Here is a 25,131-nt window from a genome sequence, read left to right as displayed (position 1 = left end):
GTAAGATACCTCGTGTATTTTGTATTTATTTCCATGCAGTGATCTTTGAAGACTAAGTGTTTCGGATAGGTTGATAGAGTACTATTTCTTCATTGTTTATCCTTATTTTTATTTTTGTTTATTTTTTTTTTTTTAATTATTTTGTATCTCTAGAGCCGTTCGTGCTAGGCACGTAGATACTGGATTACTAGGATCTCTGGGCGTTGGATCTTGGTCTCGTTGATGATGAAGTGAAAAACACCACGACGACGATGACGACGGCGACGACCGCTACAAAAGTAACGCTCTCTCCCTTTTGGTGTAATGGTAATAGTGATGAAGATGATGGTGATGATGTACAAGAGGGTGATAAAATACCAGCAACAATGAAGAATAACGAAAACAACAATGCCAGCAGTGACTATATGATAATGATAAAATACTAGCAACAAAACACCACCATCAGAAGTGACTATATGATAATGATAATACTAATACTAATAACAATAATAATACTAATACTAATACTAACAATAATAATTCTGGTAACAGTAATAATAATAACACTACTACTAATACTAAGCCACCGTACCCTCCGCCCACCGCACCCACCGCCGTATCACCTCATCCACGCGCCTCAGTCCGTCCCGCGACGCCTCGACTTCGAACCACTCGCGGTGCTCGCGCCCGCATTGTGCGCACGCGCCGCGGTTCGTGACGCGCTGGGCCCCGAGCTCGATGTGGATCAGCCGCTCGACGCGGTGTGCGTGTGGGACTTTATTGGAATTGGAAGTGGAAGTGCCAGAGGACAGGGCATTCGCGGTGGCGGAAGGGGAGGAGGATGTTGCGTCGACGTAGCTTCGTTCTAGGGGGCCGTCTGGCGGCGGCGGCGGAGGAGGAGGAGGGGAGGTATAGGGAGAGGTGTTGTAGGCGGCGAAAGACGGGGACGAGCTTGGAATGTTCGAGGATGGGGGGTAAGGAGAGGGAGAAAAGTACGGAGAAGAATGAGGGGGAGGATAGTAAGGCGAGGAAGCAGGGGACGCGTATGGAGTATTCACCGAAAAGAGAGGGGCGAATAGTGACGACGGATCAGACGGATTGACTTGCCCTGATGGGGTAGGTGTATAAGGATATGGATAGGAATAAGGGTCGTGATCGTGATCGGGATTGTGACGAGGAGCAGACGACAGGCCTGGATCCGAGCGAGACATGGATCGGGAAGATGACGGAGGAAAAGACGGAGGAGGAAGTAAATCCGCAGACCCAGTGGTAGGAACATACGGATAGTATCGCACAAGCGTGAGATCGTAGTTGCATTGTCGGGACCACTCGTTCATGCGGCGATGAACGTTTTTCGCGCGGCCGATTTTAAGAAGGATTGTTTTTGCCGACTGTTGAGCTTTTCTTCGGGACTGAGCAGGACCCTGGGCTGCTGCACCACTAGGAGTATGGGACTCTCCGTTTGTGAGCCAGAAAATGTAGATGTACCCGTCTTCGTCGTTTGGGGAAATGGGTTTTGCGATTTCGCTGAGAAGTAAAGATGCCGTTTGCGGGGGGAGAGTGCGCGGGATAAAGGACAGGTAGTGCTCGGTTTGAGAGGAGGGCATGTGTTGGATGTCAGGCCGCGGGGGGTGGGATGAGTGTGATGGCTTGGTGTGGTAGTGCTGTGGTTGCGGAGGCTTGCTTGTTGGGGCATGATGGTTCTGGTTTTGAGGTTGATGCGGTCGTGAGCTGGGCCGTGAGCTGGGTCTTGGTGCAGGTTCGTCGTAGTGTTTGTCTGATAAGATGCAGCATAGAATTGACAACAAGCCGTGGGATTGAGGTTTCGAAGGTCGATGGGCATTGTTTTGCGTATTGGCTGAATTTGAAGGTCGCGGTGGTCTAGAAGTACTTGGTTTTTCCCAAGAAGAGGACAAAGATTTACTCGGTCGCTGGTGATGATTCTGAGTTCCGTTTGTCTGCGGCCGATGCGCGCCGCCATCGCTGATATCCACGCCATGGATTCGCTCAATCAACGTATCTATGCTCGTGCGCTGGTGAACTGGGACCATCTTGGGCGGTTTATTCCCGTTTGCTGCAGAATAAGAAGAAGCATGCTTGCCTGGCTTTTTGCCAGGACGTGTCTGAGATCCGTACGTCTCTGCAAGACGCTGCGCGTACTGTGCGGCTTGATCTTTGTGCTGCCAGCAAAAGAATGCCGCGACGTCTTCGGCATCAACGCCATTGCCAGTGCCGTTCGATAGCACTGCCAAGACGCCCTTGCTGAGATTTTTCTCGTTGCTGGATCCCTTTGCACCTGGACTCGTGCCACGGCCTGGCGACACGGATCCATTCTTTTGTCCCGGCGTCGAGGACGCGGCTAGTGAGCGCCGGCATGGTCGTCCATTCGATGTAATTCCCCGGCATGTTGTCGCTGGGTTTTTCGAGTCGGAGCGCGCAAGTGAGAGCAGCGATTCGGGAGTGTGTGGTATAAATGGCATGCTGGATATGAACGGGCAGATCCAGGTAAGCTCTCCGTAGTCTGAGTGCGGGCGTAAAGACGTAGCCAATAGTGCCAATCAGTAGTCTGAGTGCGGGCGTACAAATCGAATATGCAATGCCAGTAAAGATATCAAGAAGAGCAATGCCGCGCTGGAAATATGCCGGAAAATGCAGAAATAAACAATTCTTTGAAGCCTTATGTGTCTGTATATCTCGTACGATATTGAGTCGCATCCGCAAAACCAAAAAACGGGCAATAAGATATTGGCCTTCGAGTTCAAAAGCACAACGCTCAAATAGATAAAACTGTATGAGAGCTCAGGATGCCAACCTCGCACAAAGTAAACGCTCAAACTTCAATCTTCGGCGCATTAAACAACTACCAAACACACACCGCAAAATCACACCCTCAAGTAGAATACTCCCAGAAATCCCAGTCATCGAATGAAGAAGAAGACGTCAATGACGATGGGGCTGAGCATGTTGGCATTCACCGCCTCCTCTTTCGGTATGGTGAAACAGGTCACCGTGCGCTACTCCGTACACCGACGCGTTATTCGCGTTGACATCAGCAACTCAGTCTAGCCCGGAGTACTCTGCAGTTGTGTTCCGAAAATAAATACCCAGCAAGAAGACAAAACGTTCAATTCATCCTTGCAAGTAATGATATTACCTTGGGATTCTGGAGTCATCGTACTACGTAAAAGACCGAGATCTGCTCCGTACGGAGTACATGAAGGCATACACCGTAGTCAATGGAGATGTCATGTTGATGTGTTGATGTGGCTGTGTTGGTGGCTGGGCGGCTGGATGACAGGGGTATGGGTTAGTATTTACACGTGCGGAATGGTATTTACAGCGGGCCAGCCGAACGAGAGCTGCTCGGGGCGAGGGGTGTATAAGCTTAATTTACTATGTAGGACGATGAAACCAAAGCCTAGGGAATGGAGAATAAAGAGGGGGGGGGAAAGAAATATAATGTTCATAGTAAGATAGAGTGGGCGGATAAATGGTATAAGCTCAGTGTGAGAAGAAGAGAGACTTAGTATGAACTTTGCCCCGCCCCCGAGTAGAAGAAGAAGAAGAAGATGAAGATGAAGAAAAAAAAAAGACAATGGATATTCTCCTTAAACTAAGAAACGTCCAGATAAAATATAAAATCTAGAAGCTCAAAATAAAATCTAGAAGCGCAAATAAATCTATAGAAAACTCCAGTAAACTTTTCATGTCCATCATACAACAATAATCCTTGGACCGCAAACCAAACACCTTTCCTTCGCTGTTGAGTCGAAACATTTCACACTTAGAACCTTAAAGGCGCCTAAGCCCAAGTACCTCGAGGTATAAGCGCTATAAATCGAAGAAGCCAAGTAAGTTGATCATAAACAACGCGGTGCCGTCATAAAACCCTGACTACGACACTAAACATGCAATCCCTTGACGATATCTAAACAATTCTCCACGGCGCCCTCGAGTTGCCCCACACGAGTATTCAACTCGGCATTTTCTTCGCGCAAATGGCCAACGATATTCCACGCCATTGACGCATCTTCGCCTCTACAGTTCGCGCAGCCACCGAGACCCGCCTCGGCTGCCTTGGCCATGGACGTTGCGCCAATGCCTCTGAGCATCTTCTGAAACGCCGACGAGCGCTGGGGCGGTATGGATGATCGTTGGGTTGGTGTGACTGACGGATCATCTGGCTTATCCTCTGCGTGTTCGTTCGGCGGCTTCTGTACACTGGGAGACGAGGAGGAAAATAATGGAAAAGGAGCAGACGAGGATACTAATTCCACTGGAGATGTCAAACCCGATGCAGACGTAAACATTGTGCCGGCCGGGGAAGCAGCATCCGCACGATCATGTACTCGTGAGAAAACGCTCTCTGCGCAACTCTCGTCTTCTGATTCAAAGCCAGAGTCGCTGGCGCGGGAAATGCGCTTTGTTGCAGCAAGTGTCTTGTTGTCGTTGTTATCGCCGCCGTCCATGGGAATGCTCGCGGGCTTCTTGACGAGTGTTATCGTACGCTTGCGCGCTTCCTCTTCCTCGTAACGGCGTTGCCGCTCGGCAGAGAGCTCCTCGGCTAGTTCCTTCATGGTCCTCTCCTGCTCGGATACTTTGGCGGAGAGGTCGTCGAGCTGCATCTTGAGATGACGAGCTCGGGTTTGTGACTCTTCGAGTTCGTCGGCTTGTGCGCTCTTCTCAGCCGAAATATCGTGCAAGGCCATGGTGCGGAGCTTGTACGCAGTTTGGATCCGTAGGATGGTTGCTTCGGCATTGGAAACCAGGTCGCGAAAGGCGTGTGGTGATGCAGCGGGGTCGGAAGACCCATTGGGGAATAAGGCAGTATTGATATCGAGATTAAGAAATTCGTCGTCGGCTGGTGCTGGGATGGATGCAAGTGCCGCACGCGGTGATGCGGACTCTCTTTTGGAGTTGCCGGCGCCGCCACCAAGGAACGAACTGATGGATTGAAGAGTCGAGGATCTCTTGTGTGCGTACGGTCTCGAGGAGTGTTTCTCGGAAGTCGCTGATGACTCCATTTTCGAAGGATTTAAAGTTGACCCGGCAGTCGTTGTTGTCGCGGTTTTAATGCCGAAATTGATTGGCGCTGAAGAACCCTTGAACCACTCGTTCAGTTTTCCGCCTCTATCTTCAACTTTAATTACTCCAGCGGTGTCGCCCGTCAGCGTCGGTATAAAATCAGAAGACGGCTGTGCGCGTTGCCGTGTCGAGTCTGAGCAAGGAAGGCCGCCAAATGATGTTCCGCGAGTGAGCAGTGGTGGGATCTCAAAGTCGCGACAAAAAGATTGCGCTTGTTTGTTGTGGTTATTGTTGTCAAAAAGTCGTGTATTCGCAGACGAAGAGATCAGTACGGGTCCTGGCGCACGCCAAGTTTGCGGTGAAGGGTCCGACGAGTGGTGTTGGTGGTGGTGGAAATTTGGGCCGGGGCGAGAAGGTCTGGGTGCAAGCCTCGCGGCCGGTGCAGGGGTGGCCAGAACTATATCCTCAAGCCCGTTATCGCATGGGCGGTGGGAAGGAGCAGCCCGTGGAAGCGAGGGCGATAAAATGGCGGATTCCAGCATTGCCTCAAGCTTCGAGTCGGTGTGTCTCGTGTCGAGCACGTACGGCAACGATGTGGGTCACCAGGAGAGACTGTGACCAGAGGCAATTGCGCAGACAAAAAGTAACTCCGGTATCGAGTCTTTTTGTTGCAGTTTCAGATTTTCTCTCTTCCCGAAGCAAGGACCGCAGCGTATTTCTCTCTTTCTGGAATGATAAAAGTACGGGCGGTGAGAAAGAATGTGCGCGTGGACCGCCTTTCTGGTTCAGGGACTTCCTGCACCCCTTTGCCCCTTCCTGTTTCCGTAGATGCGGGAAGCGCGTTGGAACCGTGGACGCGCGACTCGATCGTTCCGCTATGGCGCGGAATAATGTGGATGTCCGCAACCTGAAGAGGAAAAGTGCGTAGAAATGACAGTTCAAGCGTTCCACGGTAAAGATTGAGAATAAGTCCCGTTTGGTCTCTGTGCAGTAAAAGTCAACACAAAGGATGGAAAAAATTGTGAGCTTGTTATCGAGGAGAAATGGTTTCCATCTTCTTTTTCATCATCTGAGCTGTCCCTGACCGCTCAAGTCTCAAAACCTTGGCCAGTTGACCGAGGGACCAACCAGCTGGTCAGGATAATTGCGTGGTTGGGGCGTGGCGAATCCCCACATTGTCAACCAAATTCGAGTGGCTGAACGCGGGACGCGCACCTCTCCCCTTGGTCGGTCCCTGACGATCCTTCTCTAGCCACGGCGCAGACTTTCAAATGATGCTGCGCAAAAATAGTAAATTAGAATGACGGCAGTTCTCTGCCTCTTCTGTTTCCAAAATGCGTATTATCATTTGACGCGATTGACTGACGTACGGATATTTCACTCTAACTTGTTCTCAAAGGCTTAACTGTAATTTAGCGAGGGTGCTCAAGCTCTCTGTCCGCTATCCTTCTAGACCATCGTGCCTTTTATTCCAGACTGAATATTGGCAGCGGGCGAAGTCTTGCGTATTCAATTTAATTACTTACTATTCTATACATGCTTACCCATTTCAACATTCACATTGTTAAGTAGTCTTGATCTTGTCAACCATAGCATAAATATCATCCAAACTGGGGCGCTCTTCAGGTCTTTCGCAAGTACAAGCCTCCACAACAGCTGCCAGAGTCGGAGGAACAGGCCACTCTACTGCAAATGTCACTGGAGAGTTTCCATATACCAAGCCCTTTATAAGATATCCCAGGTCATATATGTCCGATCTCTCAGTCCAGCCAGCGTCCAACACTGGCCCCCGAGAAACCTCTGGAGCCAGATGATTTCCCCAACGACTCTCGAGATCACAGATGAGCACACGAGATTTGTCAGAGGAGAAGACAACATTGTCAATGCGTAGATCGCGATGAACAATCCCAAGGGAATGAAGCTGCTTCATTCCAGAAATTATCTGCAAAATCCAATCCTTGTAGACAGAAAGTGGATAAATGGACCCCAAGATGAAGTATCGGGGCACGAATTTGTCAAAAACCAACATGCCCTCTGGCGACTTTCCCAGCAGTTGAATGATGTGAGACGATATGGGCACTCCTGGGCAGGATCCACCTTGGCATTTGAGCAGATTCTCAATCTCACTCTTATATTTGCCCTTTTTGACAAAATGTCGGCTGGCATCAACTTTGCACACGATTGGGAGTGATGTAAGAACTGTATCAAGATCCTCAGAGTCGTCGTCTAGCTCTGGAAGTGGTGGCACATTTTTGAGGAGGCGTATATCGTCACCAATTATTTCGTGGTCTCCGTTGTCGACTGAGCTGGGGAGGTTTTGGTGTAGGCGCAGGATATCCCCCGAAAGGGTGCCAGGAATATCAGCAAGCCGGATGCACTGGTGCTCGTACCAATACGTGTAGCACAACACACCATCATCCAAGTCGATACTGAGATCGACTATCTGTCGGCCACCAGCAGAACCCAAGTTAGATTGCTCTCTTTTTCTCTCATAATCGACTCTCAGCCGCTCAATTTCCTGAGTAAAGGGATCGTTGAGTGATTGGCCCATCGTTGCTGATAGAGGGGGGTTGGCTCTGAAGGGGATAATCTCGAGGTGACTCTTTGACGCAAGCGACAAATACCAAGAGGAAATTGAAATTGAAGTTTGGCACCCAGCTTGGGTTTATATTTACTACGTGTGAAAGAAAAAGTAGCCAAGGCAATGCGAGGGGTTGTTATTGAGGTTTGCACCTGTACTACTATAGTGTACCTCCCGAGACAATTACAGGAACCTATCCAGATACCTTGGTTACTTCCAGGCAGACAAGAGGGAAAGTTTATTAGTTAGTGCGAAGGGTTTAGTGTAGTATCGGTCACGACTGGGGGTAAATCCTAGTATAATCGGAGACGAAGGTTTTAAAGGCAAAAGCAAGCATAAACTTCAGCTGAGCCCTCCTCTGCGGAGGAGGTAAACATTCATTAGCTTCATCGCTCTCTGGAAGCCAGCATAGCAAGTTGTCTGCGTGCTGATCTTCAAACCAAAGTCTCACTCCTCAATCAAGCCCATCAAACTTCGTAGCTGGATTAACAAGAAACCCATCAAGAGACAACATATTATACCTCCCCGCTTCATCATCACGGATCGGCGTAGCTTCCGGCCTATTTGCCAGTCTTCGTGTAAAGCCGCTAGACAGCAATAAACCCATGACTCTTGCCATCTTGATAGTCCTGACCGTTTCTTCGGACAACCCACCTACCTCATCACGAAACGTGCCCCAAAACGTATTTTGCCGCGCTTCGTAATCCTCATATCGTCTCCACCCATTCTTCAGATGCAATGCGCCCGTAAAAGCCTGCAGTGAATGGAGATTCAGTCCAAAGGGGCAAATCTCAGCTTCGGCCCAGTCAAGAACTCCAGTCAGATGACAAGACGTTGCATCGACCATGACATTACAAGTGCCAAAGTCTCGATGAAGGAGGACCATGGGCAACGAGAAAATAGCATCCATTGAATCAAGGCATTTCTGTACGCTTTGATGAAAGCGCGACGGAAGAGAATGGAGTAGCAGCTGCAGCTCCTTGGTATAGGTTTGGCGTAACTTGTTTTTGTAGTCTTGATTGACTTTCTGGGGAGATTTCCAGGTGAGCGCGAAGAAACTATGAGGCATTAGCATTTAATTTCCACGATAACGTTCGATCGAGTCCTTATAAAGAACAATCGCGATCATCGCACACTTCCCAAGCAGTGAATCCATGTGACATTAAGTAAAAGCGTTGGAAGTTGAGGGCAATAAGGGCAATTTGGGGGGGATATTACCAAGCTATATCTCTCAAAAGCGTATCCCTCCACGCAAAAGTCTTTTCCGAGTTCTCAGGAAATCCATTTTCGAGAATAAAGTCAAGATGACTGACCCCTCGTATGCGATTCATGACGTAGACCAAGACGTGTTCTTTTCCATTATCTCCACGTAACTGGCCATTATCTCCTCCTATCTCGCCATGGAATGAAATATTTGGCACCAGAGAGCCGTATAGCTTGCTTGCCAGAATCGAAATCTCGGAATCCAGCTTCAAGGAGTCCAAACGGAATTGAACAACAAATTCAAGTTCAGGACCAGCGTAGACTGTGTAACTGCAGTTTCCTTGCACGGCAATTGGCACGGGTTTCCCTTTCCCTCCAACAAGATTCTTGGCCATGGAATCGCATGCTTCGCGAGTGGCAGACGTCTGTGAGAAGAATTCGTCGATGGCGGCTTTGAGGGAGTACTCTGACATTCTGAACCAAAACCAAAAAATAAAATAAAATAAAATAAAACATAAAAAATAAAAAATAGAATACTTGCAGTTCCCGAGTTCGAATGATGAATGGTTCTGAAAGCGTGGGGAAGCGGAGATAATGTTGTATGCATTTATATACGGAGTACAGGCTGCTGCCTGCGAGAGGAATGTTTCAGGCGCACAAGCCTTTCATGCAAAGGCCATGCAAGCAACCTGAACGCTGTAGAGGCTATTTTCATGACCTTGTCCTGTATTCTCATAATAGTGGCTTTATGCACCTGGTTCTGCTAGGTGCTGAGTTTGCTAGGGATTGAAATGAGAGATCTGTGTCGCAAAGAGAGATGAAGTCTTTCGATTACAAAAATATTACTTATCGACTCGCTATGGCGCTACCAGCTTGAATACCTTCGCTTTCCAGAATAAGAGCAGATGATCATATGCCAGTAAATCGACTTTCCAAGTCTTTGCATTTTATCGGCCCTACTATACAGTTCCCCTCCTTTCTTCTTAATTCCAAGACAAAAGAGATTCGATAAAAAGGAAAGTCTTAAAATGAACAGCAAAAAAAGGTTTGAAAGCGCGCTGAAACTAAACCAAACGACAATGCCTCCCACCATGTGACCCAAAGTTTTATAAAGATACTACCAGACGCCGCGCTAATAGAATACACGTGCCAAACGATACAAATGTCAAAAGCCAAAATCTAATGGGAATACATGCCAAGGGTATATCGACAATATACCGAGATGTAATGAAATGGATAGAGGGTGAACGAGTGGGTAATACCATTGACCAAATGGTCATACTTTTCGGGCTTGATGCCAAAGAAAAAAAAAACAGATAAAGAAAGGCGGCGGCAGGGTTGTCAAGGTAAACAAAAGAAATTCAATGCTGAAATTTGCCGCATCAAGTGTGCAATATAGCCAATGCCAATCTACTGGGGTAGATGGCGTGGGGGTGCTGGGAAAAGGTTATATGAGACACGCGACGCCCGGCGGGAACCTGCAGAGCTGGCTGATCGCGTTCGGCCATTTTTTCCATCAATAGCGCGGGAAAGGAGGGCGGAGGCACCGTCAGAGCTTGATCGCTGTCGGCGAGGCAGCTTCGATTCATGCGCTTCATCGTCTTGTTGTGTCAAATATGGCGAAGCCGATGAGGCATGCTCGCTATGCTGATTGAGGCTGCCATTGCGGTGCAAAGAACTGGTTTCCGAGCCCGATGCGTTCAAGGAGGCAATTTGATCAGCCAGACGCAAGGCTGCTTCGTCGAATACCTCTTTGCATGGATGGCTATGGACCAGATCAAGGACACTGCTCCTTGAGCTCAATGACTGTTGGCCAACTGAAAAGTTAAAGCTGTCTTGAGAATCGCATTTGCTAGGCGACGTTCGACTACTGCGGTAAGAAACACACCCGCTTTCGGGTCGTGCGAGGCTGGGCGCGAAAAATGGGAAATGTTGCTGTACATCAGGATTAGATGACAAAAGCTCTTCGTATAATGCTTCTCGGAGCATCTGGTCCTCATAGTCCTTGGGTATCAGAAGTGAAGGACTAAGTGAGAAGCCTTCCGCTTCGGCTGGGCCCGGACCCGCGGCGAGGGCAGCCTGTGCTTGCGGCTCTGCGAATTCAAAGGTCGGTAGAGGCCCTGGGGCGCTGTCTTTGTGCGTATCACTGGAGACATTATAGCGCGATTGGTCCAAATGAGCCTGGGCAGTGTGCTGCGACTGGGCAGCCCCTTTTGGCACAGAAGCCTCGTTTGGCAGACGAGACCACTCAAAATCGCAGTCGGCCTCGGCAGCGTGTTCGTAGCAATAATCGATATCATCTTCCCAGCACCCGTCCGTCGGTAAAGCTGGAGAGAAATTTCCGCGTACAATGGGCGACGTCCCAGATAATTGAAAGTTTGGCGTGCCGCTAAACGGCGCACCGAGAGTGTCGGACGCCTGCGAGAGTGGTCGCGCCCGATGCTGTATTGTAGATTCGGGGAATTGAGGAGGGTCCAATTGACTCAAAGGATCGATGTCTGATAGATCATATGGGGAGAGAAGAGCGGGCGAATCAATTGGGAATGGCCGGACTGAGCGTCTGAAGCAAAAAGCACCCTCTTCCTCTTCGGGTACGTCGGCCAGCTCTGTCCCACAACCAAAGGATGGGGCCCTCAGCTCCATCGCAGTCTCATCAGGGGTGGTCATGGCATGAGGTATTTCGGGATCATCGTCAAATACTTCCAAAGCTCTGCCGGAGCTCGGTGACTTTGGAGAATTCGAGCACAACATAGAAAAGTTGAATGGCCGGGCATCACGGAAGCCAGAGCTCGTATGAGGGCGACTGAATGAAGGTGAGGTTGGCGAGGACTGGCCAGAGGGGCGACTATAGGAACCGAAAGCGACCCTGGAAAATCTCCGAGGGGGTGGAGTAACGGGATCCGCAACCGCCTCAGGGGACCTGGGAGGGCTAGGCTGCGAAACGCTGTCCGCAGATCGGGTATGTTGCACGTCTCTATGATGACCTAGAGGCGACTGGAGATTTCGCTCTGATTCTTCGGCTGGATCGAAGCGCTCATGGCGTGAATGACCGGAGAGGTCAGGGGGGTTATCTAATAAGGGGCAGGCATTGATAGCTTCGGTGGAGAAGTTCCTAAAATGCAAGTCGTCTGCTCGAATTCCTTCCAACTGCTTTCGCGGGGCTTGGGCGGCCCGGATGGCGGAGAACTCGGTGACAAGCTCCCTTTGGCTCGTGCGATCCAACTCTGGAAAATGCTGAGCTTTAGTGTGAGTGAGATGCTGAAAATTGAATGGTTCCGAAATCGTTCGCTTTCGCGCAGCATCTAGCAAACAGAATTAGACACCTCAAAATAGCTTGACAGAAGTCAACCTTCTACTCACGGGTATCGTTTTGGTCGCCTTTGCTCAAAAAGCCACTTTGCCAGAGCTGGCTCTTCCTTCGGTTTGCCAATTCTTCAATTTCGTCGGGTTTATCATTCGACATGGCGAAGAGGTTCATGCGACTATTATTCCTCCGTAGCACTCTACTGCCCCGAGAGAAGAGAGCCTTCGCAGAGCCCTCCGAGCTATTCCATCTTGACAAGCCGCTTATAGACATAGAGCGGCCATCTTGGGACGAGCGGCGCGACGAGACTGCGGTCGAGCTCATTGAAGGTGTAATGGAGTGATTTGTAGAGCCTGAGTTTGTTGTATTGCTCCTTGCTCGAACACCTAGTACAGAGCTTCTTCTAAAGTTCTCAACATAGCCACGAGGTCGCTCGGAGTAGTTGAGCTCGTCGCTTGAGGATTGGTAATTCGAATGTCCAGCATGGCTGGATGGCGGGCGCTCAATCGAACGAGAGTCAGACGAGGTTCGCCGCCCCTGTGAGGATGGAGGAGATTTAGAAAAAGTAAACATTGTCTCCGGTGACAGTCCTCCTAAACAACAATAGGTGCAGGTCCAGAATAAGTTGCGTTCAGGTCCCAAGCCACAGATTATACAGGAAAGACGCTATTCCGAATTCCACTGCAAGGTCGAATAACCAGCGACGAGATGGGGAGAGGTGCCAGGGGAAGGGCCAGAAGTTCGCGTCATGTGCATGGAGAGCAGGCCTCATTCAAGGTGTATATATCGTGATTCCTTGGTGGAATGCTTCCTGAAAAAGGGTGAGCTACACCATCTCTATCGGATTGGAAAGGTAGAAAGGGGAGAAAAGGGACGGGAATGATAGATATCATATGGCCTAATAATAAAGAGGACGGGATAGACCACTTACAACTATGAGAGCGTGGATGGTCAATGCAACCAACCAACTATCAGGTCGAAACGACTGGTATCAATTAACGTCCCGACGTTGCTTTCGTGCCGTTTGGCAGTAGCCGTACCAGGGGAAGGAGAAAGGGCGAGGGTCGGATTAAGAACAACTAGAGTTGGATGCTGAAACCTTCGCGGCCGATCCCGTCATAATATAACCTTGTCCAGATCGTGGTGAGTGAACAGACGCCTCAGCGCGGCCTTGGGCCCAATCAAGCAGCCACCAACGGCAAATGTTACGCCACGCCTTAGTCGAGACCCTGGGCCCAGTCAATTGATAGATCGAAGATATGAAGATCCAAAGAGGAAATAGGCACAACGCAGAGGGGTGCGTGGAATTAACAGAAGTGAGCGAGGTTAGCTGGTGCGAGGTTCAACAAGTCGTAATAATGGTAAAAAGTACGCTCCGTACGGAGGTGGTCTAAATTACAATGTTCTTCCCCGTGGGAGTTATGACTGTGCCTCTTCCTCTCTCCCCTCTCTCTCTCTCTCTCTCTTGGTGCCTATGGTGTCTGGTGTCGAGCACGGACAAGGTGACATAGAGTATAAGGCCGTCGTCACAGTGGAGTCGTACAGCATCTGCAACCTGCTAGTCGAGCAGACAGCGCGGTGCGTCAGACATCAATTGAGCGCTAGTACAAAATATTGGGAAGCGTTTTGTCTTTCTGGGTCCGTAGAGAGCCTTGAACGGTACGTTCATACTCGATGAGGAGCCCCGTGTTTCCTTCTGGGGGACCGTTTGGGAGCTCGTTTCGACCGGCCAGTAATGAGGCCCTTGGTCAAAATTGGCCAAAACACATGCTCCACACGCACACACATGAGCGACGGTGACCGGCAGGTATAATCCCGGTCACCATGGATTTTTCCGCGTGTCTATTCAGTTCAGCTCGACTCCAGCTCACCAGGCGTGCGAAATAAAAAGACCCGCCTGTCGTGGACCCCTTGCGTGTGGTGCGCCTAGGAAAACCTAGCGAGAACGCACGCGTTGTAAGCTTGCAGCGAGCAGAAGGTCGCGCGAGATCAACTGGCGGAAGAAAAATTTCTTGGGGCTGAGGGGGTTTGCAGGGGCCAAGACTATGGTCCAAAAGGAAAACAAAAAGCTCTCCTTCTTGTCAGGGGTTGGAAAAGCCGTCGCATCAATTGCGTTTCCCGACACAACGGCGAGCCGCTCAACGCCCAAGTTCGGCGTTATTAGGGGCGCTGGGAGATGCCTGTTGTTCGCCGAAGAGTATCACTACTGGATGGAGTTAGTTGTGGTGCAGCCCCTAAGGCCATAACGATCGGTCGGCAATAAAAAGGGGAGAACCCTTGAAGATGGCGCCGTTACTCTTAGTGTCCCCGTTCTGCCTCGCCCCAGGCACAAATCGAGGACGACAAGCTCCGCTTTAGTCCTCCTTGGTCCACATAGCAGAACCCAGATGTAGCAATCCCAACCACGAGAAATCCTCAGGACCCAGAGTCGAACATGACAGAAATTCAGTGAGAGCGGAGAAGCCCGTCTCTGAAACTTGAAGAGGGGGTTAGCAATATTGATTCACTCCGGGCACAACGCCCATGACATGTCGCGCAATTATTATTCAGTCATCGACCTGCGACAGTCTGGACATTCGACACCTCTCGAACCCCCAACAGTACTGGGGGACGCATAATGTGATTTGGTGATTCGCCAAATTGAATTTTGGATTTCTCCATCCAAATCAGGCACAGTAGATGAGACAATGCGGTCTATCTGGCTGGTCCACGGCTTCGATCATGTCATTTTATGGTCTCATTCAGGCTGTCACAGCATAATATAGACATGCACGCCCACACAGAAACCTCCGTGTCAATGCCCCAAGCCCGTGCAGTACCCTTTTACCGGAACCGAGTGGATCAGAGCCAATCTTGGACCGAGGGAGTAGGACCGAGGGACGTCTCTGAATGTCACTGGCCACGACTGGTAACGAGCGAGAAACTTACCTGAGGGAGTAAGCGAATCAACAAGTAGGGCAGCATGTGGAACCCGTGGACCTGAGCACGATGAGGGGTGCCCCATTGCCGGAGTAGTGAGACATACAGCATGGGGGGTTGTACCTTGCTTGCGATGCCACTGAGTCGGTAGTCATACAGGGTTGGACATCTCTTGCTCTTGAGGGGAATTTTGCCATGCTAAACTCGTCCCAGTAAAGAGCTTGTCACACCAGGCGAGCTCGTGCATCTCGTCCTAAACCTTTCCAGCCAAAAGGTGGAGGTTTTGCCTGACGATCAGCATATATCTCCCCTCCAGGATTTCATTGCACTTTTCGGCACACATGCTGCAAGGAGGTGCAATGAGCAGTTGAATGACTGGATATAGATGAGTTGTTGATCAAGTACATGGTACCTCTGTAGACTCTCATATGTGTGAGCCGATTGATGTGCGCTTTGGAGCATTTCATACATGTTGATTCCAGCTCGACATCTTCTGCCTCCTTCTCCAAAATCTCCGGTTGTGATCCATTCACGTTATCTACTGTGCAGTTCGTCAATCTCCCTGTTAAAGTTGACGAAAGAAGCTGAAGATCGATCTCGTTTCCTGTTCCTGTTGCTGGTGTGCCGGAGCTAGGGCTTTTTCCGATTAGGTTGATTGTCAATGACCATGGTCGCTTCGTCGCCGAACCAGAATCTCGTCAAAGCCGGACCCGAGCATTTGAAGCCAATTCTAATTGGTCTTTCACAAACCACCTCACTCCCGCGAAGCAGATGCAGAACAGGGATAATTATTGAGGAACAGCGTTGATCATCCGTATGCAGTGTGTATACAGAACCTAGTACCGTAGAGTAAGGTACTTTCGCTCCGCCCCTTCTTCGCCCCCAAATGGGTGCGCCTGCATGTACGAGAATGCCCGAACTTCATTTCATCTGACTTGATACTGTACCGTCTTTTACCGCCTCGCGTTGCACCATAGAGACGATTGCTGTCCAGGGTCATTCTGGCGGTATGGATGACTATGCGAGAAGTGAGTTTCGAAGGATAAGAGTCATTCATATTTCCTGGAAGAAAAATGGCATTTCATCCCAGCCCAAGGAGAATGTCGATCCAGGAGACACCACGGAGAACGAGCTTGAAGGATCCTAAAGACCCATTATCGTGGGCCTTGGGATTGGCGGAGCTCCACAATGGACAAAGATGGCTTCCATTATCACTTTTGGTGGAGGATGGGAGATCCCTCCGGCCTTGATGATTGAGATAACAAACATCGTCAAGCGAAGGCATTGAACCGACCGGACATGGTACCTTGTGAAACGTTCGCGGGACCAAAGTTGGCAGGACCCACAACAGATCAATATTCCCAACCCACCAACGGCAAAGAGAGGCCGATCTTCCCGAGAATCTTCTTTGGAACACCATTGCATTTGAGCATGACCATTCAAGCTGCTTTGGTGACTGAAGTTGGTGGTTGAACCCCAACTGTACCTATTTGACCGCTCCAATTCAGCTTGTGAATATTCAGTGGAGACAGACTATCCCACCCCACCGTTGCTTGACACCAGGAGCGCAACAAGATTTGAGGCTACATGAGTGAACTGTTTGAGATTGCTAGGTCTTAACCTTGAGGAAGCCTTACCTTGACTCGGCAGGAGTTGTGACATGGAACCTGTGTACCCAAACTTCGTATCTTGATTTTGCATGTTGAATAAGCTCATGCTTTGACAGATGCAGTCATAACAGGTCGTGACACCCAATTCGAAGGGGCAAAGGTCATGTCTCTCTTGCCAAATCGGAGGCCAAGAAGGCAATACGACCTTTCAATGCTCCGAGGGTAGCACGGGGTACGTGGACCTGCGTTGCCAAATCGTCAAGCTCGTTTGGATCTCTGGCCGGTGAATAATTGATCATGCAAGCATGTTTTGTAAAGCATTTCCTTTACGGAGAGTCAAATTCTCTCACACGTCAGGATGAGCTGCCAGTATCATCAATACTGCTGGTAACATGTCGACCGGGATGTCCCGTCTCTCCTCGCGTCCCTTCCGCAACGTGGAGAAGCCGAGTGGGGAGAGGGAAGGCCCAATCTCCGTGCTGTAACTGTCAATGTCCACACCTTGCTTTCATCGGATATTTCTCTCCACATTTCCTCGTCCGAAAATGTTGTGCTCTATTGGAATATCGATTCCGAAATGCAAGGTCAAATGCAAATGTCATCAACATTATATTTGACCGTGAGACGCGTGTTGCATGGGCATGCTCTCACCCGTGCCCATCACGACGGATAATTTGCACCCATGTCCCTGCAGACTCCTTACTTTCCGTAGGATGACCGGGCCGATCTTAGGCCGCGTGCTGGATCCACGACCCATATCGGCGGACAAGGGCAAGTTTTCCTGTCATGGAAGTAGTCCGCCCTCCCAACTGATGGACGATACTCAATGCAAAGGCAATGAATAAGCGGTCTCACACAGAGGGTGGAGTGGACTAACACCACGTCTTTCTTGGATCGCACTGCTCCCCGCACAACCAACTCATACTGTATTTGTCTTGCCCGTTTGGTTCGGTTGCAATGGACCCCCATTTGGCATGCATCGCAATACCACAAATGTCGCGCACACGAGACTGAGAGCGGCACGGAAAAAAATCTAGCGTATGTGAGCTGCAAGCTTCAATGTTTATAGGTATTTCAAGAAGCATGGAGATTTTTGCGCTTCAATTTGGAACTGTCGTTGGCATTGCCCCTGCCGATCACTTGCGAAATTAGACCCGTTGCGGAGAAGAAATGTGTGTATTAACCCCTAATGGCGTAAGAAAATCGATAAACATAGGAGACCCGCCCTGCGATTCCCATCCTCTGAGCAGGAGCTTCGGCGAACGCCAATTTCGGTGGTCATTTGGCGGAGTTGAATCCGTCTGACGCTGTCTCTCAGCTGCTGAGTTTCCTAGATCACAGAGGCTTCACCCTCGTCGATTTTCGTGAATATGAAGTAGTGAGCCTTCTGTCTCATATCAACCAGCCGTAATGAGTTCGGGACAAGAAGTCAATGACAGATTTAGACAAGACATCTTCTTCATTTTGTCGTCCATTAGAGTCTACGGAGTAGAGGCTGAAGGTCCACTGAACCGGCGCTAAATGGTGCAATCTTCTACTGTAAAAGACTGAGATAACCTAGTATGTTTCTGTGCCACATTCGCGCGATTTGTTCCCAGCGATGAATTGATCTGCAAATAGGAAGATGCTAGGAAAATGACAAAGTCATTTTCAACCAATTTGTCAAATGGCAGACATAAGGAGAGTCGACGAATACAGTACCTTGAGGCAGAACGGCTCTAAAACATTAGCATGTAATGCGTAGCTCCGTGAAATAATTCAGGTCCACTTTGGTATCTCCAAATTTCAGCCAGTGTGGTGAACTGCTCGTTCTTTTAGCTACGAAGGCGTTCATATCAGTGTTCTTGGTACCGGCTTTCGGTCTAGGCTGGAGACGGACTCCTGTCAAAATGACGGCTAAGTGAGCTTGCTGACAGAATACTATACAAATGCGGCCCAATGTCCGGACGTTGGGACGGGGTGCCGGCTAGAACGCACCGGCTTCTCGAGATCTCCTCAAAGGTCGACGTTGGTCCCAGGCTAAAGCACGTAATATTTGAGGCGAATATTGTCGATCGCTGCTTGAACGGTGATGGCTGGATCGTTGCAATTTGCAAATGTGGACCAGTAGGCATTTGTAGATCCTCCAAACGTGGTCTTGAAACTTGGCAACGTCGGATTGAGCTTGAGTTGAGGTTCATTCTGCCTTTTCGGTGTTTTCTTTGTTGTTGTTTTGTTGTGATTTATGAACGTTGCATTGGCGGTCGTCGCGCGATGTTGCCTTTTCGGGATATGTGGAGAAGACGTTGGAGTTCAACAACTCAGAGGTTGTGATCTATCGTATCTTTTATTTTCATTTGATTTGGCAGTTTCTTTCCCTTTCTCTTTCTCTTTTTTTCTTTTTATTTTTTTATTTTTTCTCTTCGGATTTTTTAATCATCCTTTGTATAGGGAATCAAGTAAATACTTGTAAGTTATCGAATATACAGGTTGATCATGGTAGATCTTGAATTGCGCCTTCTTTAATATATGTAGTTCGCCCCAACAAATATATTTCTTCCGTGAGTATTTATTTCACCACATCTATGTTAAAAAGAAAACTTGATCGCAAACGTTTATTATACTTAACTACGATTCGCTGAGCTCTATACTCCCCATGAGGTTTCTCTTTAGACAAACGAGAAAGACGCAGTCTCAATGAGCGTTTGGAAAGGCTTCAAGTTCAAAGTTTCTCTTACTCTATTGGAATTAAAAAGTGAGAAAGGCCTGCTCGAAAAACTCCAGTGATTTGTCGAAACACGACCACTTCCAACTGTAAAAAATGAAACAATAGCAAGATGATAAGAGGGATGGAAACATTTCAATGATGCGCTGAAATTGATGTAAGTTAGAAAGTGTCCCTTGGACCATATGCTCGGAAGCTTCATGGTCTTCGTAAATTTATACCAACTACACGAAATTTGAGGTGACAACAGCACGGGTGAGAGTAGAACATACAGCCTCAAACCTGACCCCATAGATATTAAAAGCAGGCAAAGACATCAATGACTGAAAGAAACTGTGTATACAATGAGCGGAAGTGGCACTAACAACTCATCTCGATGCAGCCTTAGTGCGCAGATGAAAAATATCAAGAATTCAAAGCTGAAAAAAAATTGATTGGGACCCAGAAAAGATAAAGATATGGCTGCTTGGTACTCAACAGGAGAAGATTAACTTTTGGTGATTGAAATGTTTTGAAGATCCCTAAGCAAAGACACCCCATTAAGCAAGAAAAGGCCGACGAAACGAAAAAAAAAAAAAAAAAACTCCACGCTGATGATTGATGCAAGAGAAGACCGGAAACCTAATTTCCCATAGAACAAAGCCCGACTTATGACATGGACTACAGCTGGAACTTGGTCCGAGATTTGTCCATCTTTGCTTTCCATTCCCATTCAACACCCTCGGTTCCCCGTTGAATGGTCTTGTCGACTCTTCGTAGCTTCAACGTGAAGCGTGGACCGAGCTCCTGGAGACCTGCGCGGATCCCTTCAGCACCTTTCATCTCCTTTCCATCGGCACTAACAACTGCCTTCTCGGTTTGACGTTTCTCACGGAAAACGTATCGGTGTCGTCGAACAAAAATGTAATCTCTCTGGTTGTGCATAGTGACAACCTGGCGTCCGATGATCTCCGGTTTAGGAACGAATAGAGTACGGAAAAGTTGCGCGGTGAGGACACCCAGGGGCGTGCGGAAATTGTTCAGAATGAGCTCGGGGTAATGATCGGTCGCTCTGCCATGGCCGGGAAGTTTCTTTCCTTCAACCCAGTTGCTAATACTGAAATGAAATGTTGGGCCACTCGGAAGATGCACCACTGAGAGACCAGTCGGCTTTTTCTGATCCTCTTTTAACACCAACATTGAAGTGTAGTTGCGATTCGAGGCAAATTTGGCAATCTCCTTGATCGAAAACTTATGCCCATATCGGTGTGCAGATCTCGGAATGTAGACAGCGTTGGGAAAAAGTGTTGTAAGGATCTCTGCCTCATTGTGAAGCGAGCTGTTGATGGATGTGGTAACTAGGATCTTGGGCGTCGGAGGCGGGCCATCAGTGAAAAGGGTTGGGAATTTCGATGTCAGAGCCTCGGGCGCAGTATCTAGTCTGGTTGACGTTGATGTAGATTCTGAAGGCTCCTCCTCGTCTGATTTGGCTTTGGCCTTGGACTTCTTTGCGCGCGACGAATTGTCATCTTCGTCATCCTCGTTCTCATCTTCGCTCGAGAAGTCCAACATGCTGTCCTTGTCATCATCCTCATCCCCTTCTTCTGAGTCTTCCAGCTCAGACTCCCCTGCGTGGCTACTCTTCTCGTCCTCCTCACCAGATTTCTGTTCCTCTTCATCGTCCGCCTTTCGACGCTTCAGTCTGGAAACGTCAATGGCAAGTCCTAAACCCGCGCCAACGTCACCTTCCACTTCATCCCATTGTCTTTTTCGGTCAATTGTCATTGGAACATTGCGCTTCAATCGATCTTCTTTGAGCGAAGAGTCTTTGGCTTCCTCGCGTTTTCGTCGAAAACGTTCATCACGTCTAATATTGTCTCGGGCTTTTTTTTGTTTGACGTAAAACTGTTGCCTCTGCTCTTTGTTGTTCGTTTTGAACGGCAAAGCAGCCTTAGATGAAAGCGCTTGGTTTCTAGACCCCATCGCGAATCAAATGTGGAGTCAAGAAAATGCTCTTGTGTAATGAGAAGAATAACGATTTGAAGAGGACAGTAGTTGAGTTGACTGTCACAAGAAAATTGGTCGGAATTTCTTCCCTAGACGGAGGGTGGATTAACGTTTTACCGAAGAAAAAGGAAAATCTGCATTCTGATTGGTGGAAGTCACAAATTGTTTCTCGACACACAGCGAGGGGACATTCGAGTCATAAGTCATTCTCAAACGTCGTTTGGTAGAGAGAAAGAGAACGCTGTTCTACTTCGCTCATCCTCTCATATTCTCTTACCGTCAAAATATCCAGCTAAGCTGGACATTGAGGTATATGCGCCAGCTGTGTAGCTTGTTGCGCTGTTCTTCTCATCTCAACCTACGGAGCCTGACGCCTCGAGTTACGCAGATCCGAGCTTTTACTGCGACGAACCCCTCTCTCAAATTCAAAGTTATCAAAAAGATTGACCCCGCTATGGCGACTGCCACTACCCGCTCCGGGAAGCCTCTCGACCGCCCCGTCATGGAGTCTATGCTCCGTCGGCGTATGTTCTACACCCCGGCGTATGAAATCTACGGTGGTGTCTCTGGACTCTTCGACTATGGTCCTCCCGGCTGCTCCCTGCAGGCCAACATCATCGATCTGTGGCGAAAGCATTTCGTCCTAGAGGAGGACATGCTTGAGGTGGACTGCTCTGTTCTGACGCCGCACGAGGTCTTCAAGACCAGTGGACACGTTGACAAGTTCGCCGACTGGATGTGCAAGGACCCCAAGACTGGAGAAATCTTCCGTGCCGACCACCTTGTCGAGGAGGTTCTCGAGGCCAGACTGAAGGGTGACAAGGAAGCAAGAGGGCAAAAGATTGAGGAGAAAGAGGAGGAGGACTGCAATAAGAAGAACAAGAAGAAGAAGGTCAAGGAGATCAAGGTCGTCAAACTGGACGATGCTACCGTTCAGGAATACGAGGAGGTTCTGGCCAAGGTGTGTAATGGTTTCGCACCCAGATGTCATTACAAGGTACTCATCAAGGTTGAATCCTTTAGATTGATAACTACGACGGCCCTGAACTTGGAATGCTCATCAACAAGTATGGCATCAAGAACCCCGCCACCAATGGTGATCTTGAGCCCCCGATCGCCTTCAACCTTATGTTCCAGACTGCCATTGGCCCCAGCGGAAACCTTGCTGGATACTTGCGTCCAGAGACTGCCCAGGGCCAGTTCCTTAACTTTGCTAAGCTGCTTGAATTCAACCAGCAGGCCATGCCCTTCGCCTCCGCTTCCATTGGAAAGTCCTACCGAAACGAAATCTCTCCCCGTTCCGGTCTTCTACGTGTCCGTGAGTTCTTGATGGCTGAGATTGAGCATTTCGTCGACCCTGAAAGCGGCAAAAAGCACTCGCGCTTCCACGAGGTCAAAGATGTCGAGCTCCGGTTGCTCAATCGGGAGACCCAGCTCTCAGGCCGGACTGAGGTCGAGACGATGCCCATTGGCAAGGCTGTTGAGATTGGCCTCGTTGACAACGAGACTCTTGGTTACTTCCTTGCTCGAATCAAGCTCTTCTTGGAGAAGATTGGTGTAGACCAGTCTAAGCTGCGTTTCCGTCAGCACATGGCCAATGAAATGGCCCACTATGCTGCCGACTGCTGGGACGCTGAACTGCTGACCAGCTATGGATGGATTGAGTGTGTTGGCTGTGCGGACCGCAGTGCTTACGATCTTTCGGTGCATGCCAAGAAGACCGGTGCGCCGTTGGTTGTGAGACAGACGAGAGCCGAGCCCTTGAAGATTGAGGAATGGCAGATTGACCTCGACAAGAAGAAGTTTGGCCCTCGGTTCAAGAAGGATGGAAAGACTGTTGAGGCTGCTGTATTGGCGCTGACTCAGGAGCAGCGCGAGACCTTCGCCGGTCAACTCAAGGCCAATGGCAAGATCGTTGTGGAAGTTCCTGGTGTGGCTGATGGCAATGTGGAACTTGGCTCTGATCTTGTCACCATCGAGAAGCGCACCCGTGTCGAGAACACTCGGGAGTACATCCCCAACGTCATTGAGCCCTCATTTGGTATTGGCCGTATCCTCTACAGCTTGATGGAGCACGTCTACTGGACCCGTGAGGGCGACGAGGCTCGTGGCGTAAGTTCTTGTTCAAGTTAATATCCGTCCTTGCGGTTTGATCTGCTAACATGCAATGACATCAGATTCTCTCTTTCCCCCCGCCTGTCGCTCCGACCAAGGTGCTTCTCGTGCCCCTCTCAACTAACCCAGAGTTCACACCAATTGTTCGCCGACTTAGCCACTACCTCCGCTCCGTCGGCATCTCGAACCGCGTGGACGACTCATCGGCCAGCATTGGTAAGCGATATGCCCGTAACGACGAGCTCGGCACTGCCCTTGGTATAACCGTCGACTTCCAGACGGTCAAGGATGGCAGCGTCACCCTTCGTGACCGTGACACGACCAAGCAGGTGCGTGGATCAGAGGAGCAGATTGTTGATGCCATCAAGAAGCTGGTCGATGGCCAAGAGACGTGGGCGGACGTGCTCAAGCGACTTCCAGAGTACGAGGGCCAGCAGAACGTTGATTAGATTTAGATCATGCTCTATAAACAAGTATTAGAGATTTCTGTAAAAGTCGTTGACACTCGCCATGAATACACTAAATCTGTCACCACCCATAGTGGATAGCCCTAACAAAAACGTGACAATTAAAGCGATGAATGAAAATTGTGATCGCGACGGCCAAGACGAATGGTTGATGATGCCGATTCTTCCACGCGAATTGTCCCCCGGGGGAAACCTGTTACTCGGCACTCGGCAGTTGATCTTTTTTTCTTTCAAATACCTCGAATTCGGTTCATATACGAAAACGTATCAAGATCCAATTAATTTCCTGCTCATGAGCATTTCTAACGCCTATCAAAGATGAATAATATTCAAGCGATGAGTTTGTCAGGTTGGCTCATTTGTACTGTCGTTACGAAGAGCCGACCACGAGTTCTCGACCTTGCTACTACACCTTCTCCTCCTGACGTGCCCACTTTTACTAACTCCGACCGCACATGAAACTTTCCACGATGATCCCCGAATGAACTGAATAACCACAATTGTTCTTACACATGGACAACTGATGTTCATTAATCATGGTTGGCCTGGGAGACCGAGGATACATGATACTCCGATTAAATCCGACAGGGGAGTCAAGTGTCGCCGCCCATTCTGTTTTCCCTTCGTCTGTGTGCCCAATCCACCCGACTTGTGGCCACCATGGCGCCATTCAAGACTTTTCATTTGAGGGTTCGCTGTTGATGGACAGTCATTTGCTTGGCTTTCTCATCCCTGCGAGTGTCTTCAATAATGTGGCTTGCGATCTGTCGGGTGTTACTCGATTGACAGCCATTGTCGTCATTCGTTTCATGCTTGCTCGTCGTCATGCTATTGTTATTCTCATTGTATTGAGTGACTATGATTCCCTTCCCGGTCCTTCTTTGTGATGTCTGCCAGCTGTTTGATTCGTTGTCCTTTAATCTCGTGGCAGAACTATCGCTACGAAAGGAGGTGTTGGGATCATTGATTCGTCCAAATTTTCACGTCCTCTCTTCCTTTCTTGAATTGAATTCAGAGTGTTCCTTGTCTCTCTACACTTGATTTCCGCACGGTTGTTTGGCTTTTGTTGAACGAGTACCTTCCACCCCTCCCCCTCGTCCTCTGCCCCAATTCTCCTCTGACTCGGCGTTGACGGCTCTTATGAATACCCTTGTCAATAATCTCCGGGGTTTTGGTTTTCTCTTTGCTCGATCCTCCGAGATCAGACCCAGACGGGTTTTCGGCGCACGGCCGCCCAT

At 49.2% G+C, this 25,131-nt stretch overlaps 7 protein-coding genes across 7 annotated transcripts; 1 reads left to right on the top strand and 6 right to left on the bottom strand.

Annotated features, from left to right (window-relative positions):
• Window positions 1-557: 557 nt before the first annotated feature.
• On the bottom strand, window positions 558-2,459 carry L228DRAFT_271402 (DUF1766-domain-containing protein; the record flags this gene model as incomplete). Its single annotated transcript, XM_018335528.1, has 1 exon — window positions 558-2,459. The coding sequence occupies one exon, from the start codon at window positions 2,457-2,459 to the stop codon at window positions 558-560; it is 1,902 nt and encodes a 633-aa protein (XP_018184697.1).
• Window positions 2,460-3,881: 1,422 nt separating this feature from the next.
• On the bottom strand, window positions 3,882-5,003 carry L228DRAFT_241819 (hypothetical protein; the record flags this gene model as incomplete). The annotated part of the gene is made up of 1 exon (XM_018331360.1): window positions 3,882-5,003. The coding sequence occupies one exon, from the start codon at window positions 5,001-5,003 to the stop codon at window positions 3,882-3,884; it is 1,122 nt and encodes a 373-aa protein (XP_018184696.1).
• A 1,565-nt stretch (window positions 5,004-6,568) lies between these two features.
• On the bottom strand, window positions 6,569-7,555 carry L228DRAFT_215166 (kinase-like protein; the record flags this gene model as incomplete). Its single annotated transcript, XM_018330064.1, has 1 exon — window positions 6,569-7,555. One exon carries the CDS (start codon window positions 7,553-7,555, stop codon window positions 6,569-6,571), a length of 987 nt encoding a protein of 328 aa, XP_018184695.1.
• A 484-nt stretch (window positions 7,556-8,039) lies between these two features.
• L228DRAFT_241817 (hypothetical protein) lies at window positions 8,040-9,261 on the bottom strand (the record flags this gene model as incomplete). The annotated part of the gene is made up of 2 exons (XM_018331359.1): window positions 8,040-8,643; window positions 8,804-9,261. 2 exons carry the CDS (start codon window positions 9,259-9,261, stop codon window positions 8,040-8,042), a joined length of 1,062 nt encoding a protein of 353 aa, XP_018184694.1.
• A 937-nt stretch (window positions 9,262-10,198) lies between these two features.
• L228DRAFT_241816 (hypothetical protein) lies at window positions 10,199-12,665 on the bottom strand (the record flags this gene model as incomplete). The annotated part of the gene is made up of 2 exons (XM_018331358.1): window positions 10,199-12,090; window positions 12,149-12,665. The coding sequence occupies 2 exons, from the start codon at window positions 12,663-12,665 to the stop codon at window positions 10,199-10,201; spliced, it is 2,409 nt and encodes an 802-aa protein (XP_018184693.1).
• A 6,524-nt stretch (window positions 12,666-19,189) lies between these two features.
• Window positions 19,190-19,801, bottom strand: L228DRAFT_46891 (hypothetical protein). Its single transcript, XM_018336622.1, has one exon. The coding sequence runs from the start codon at window positions 19,615-19,617 to the stop codon at window positions 19,270-19,272; it is 348 nt and encodes a 115-aa protein (XP_018184692.1). The 5' UTR covers window positions 19,618-19,801; the 3' UTR covers window positions 19,190-19,269.
• Window positions 19,802-21,018: 1,217 nt separating this feature from the next.
• L228DRAFT_254459 (glycyl-tRNA synthetase) lies at window positions 21,019-23,875 on the top strand (the record flags this gene model as incomplete). Its single annotated transcript, XM_018333831.1, has 4 exons — window positions 21,019-21,067; window positions 21,743-22,272; window positions 22,335-23,423; window positions 23,489-23,875. The coding sequence occupies 4 exons, from the start codon at window positions 21,019-21,021 to the stop codon at window positions 23,873-23,875; spliced, it is 2,055 nt and encodes a 684-aa protein (XP_018184691.1).
• Between the last annotated feature and the right edge of the window lie 1,256 nt (window positions 23,876-25,131).

Source organism: Xylona heveae (assembly GCF_001619985.1).
Source record: "Xylona heveae TC161 unplaced genomic scaffold L228scaffold_14, whole genome shotgun sequence".
Classification (NCBI taxonomy): Eukaryota; Fungi; Ascomycota; class Xylonomycetes; order Xylonales; family Xylonaceae; genus Xylona; species Xylona heveae.
This window is presented reverse-complemented; position numbering and strand designations above follow the sequence as displayed.

Coding starts and splice junctions, on each gene's coding strand:
- L228DRAFT_46891 (XM_018336622.1), bottom strand. CDS start 19,617: ATGGGGTCAGGTTTGAGGCTGTATGTTCTACTCTCACCCGTGCTGTTG.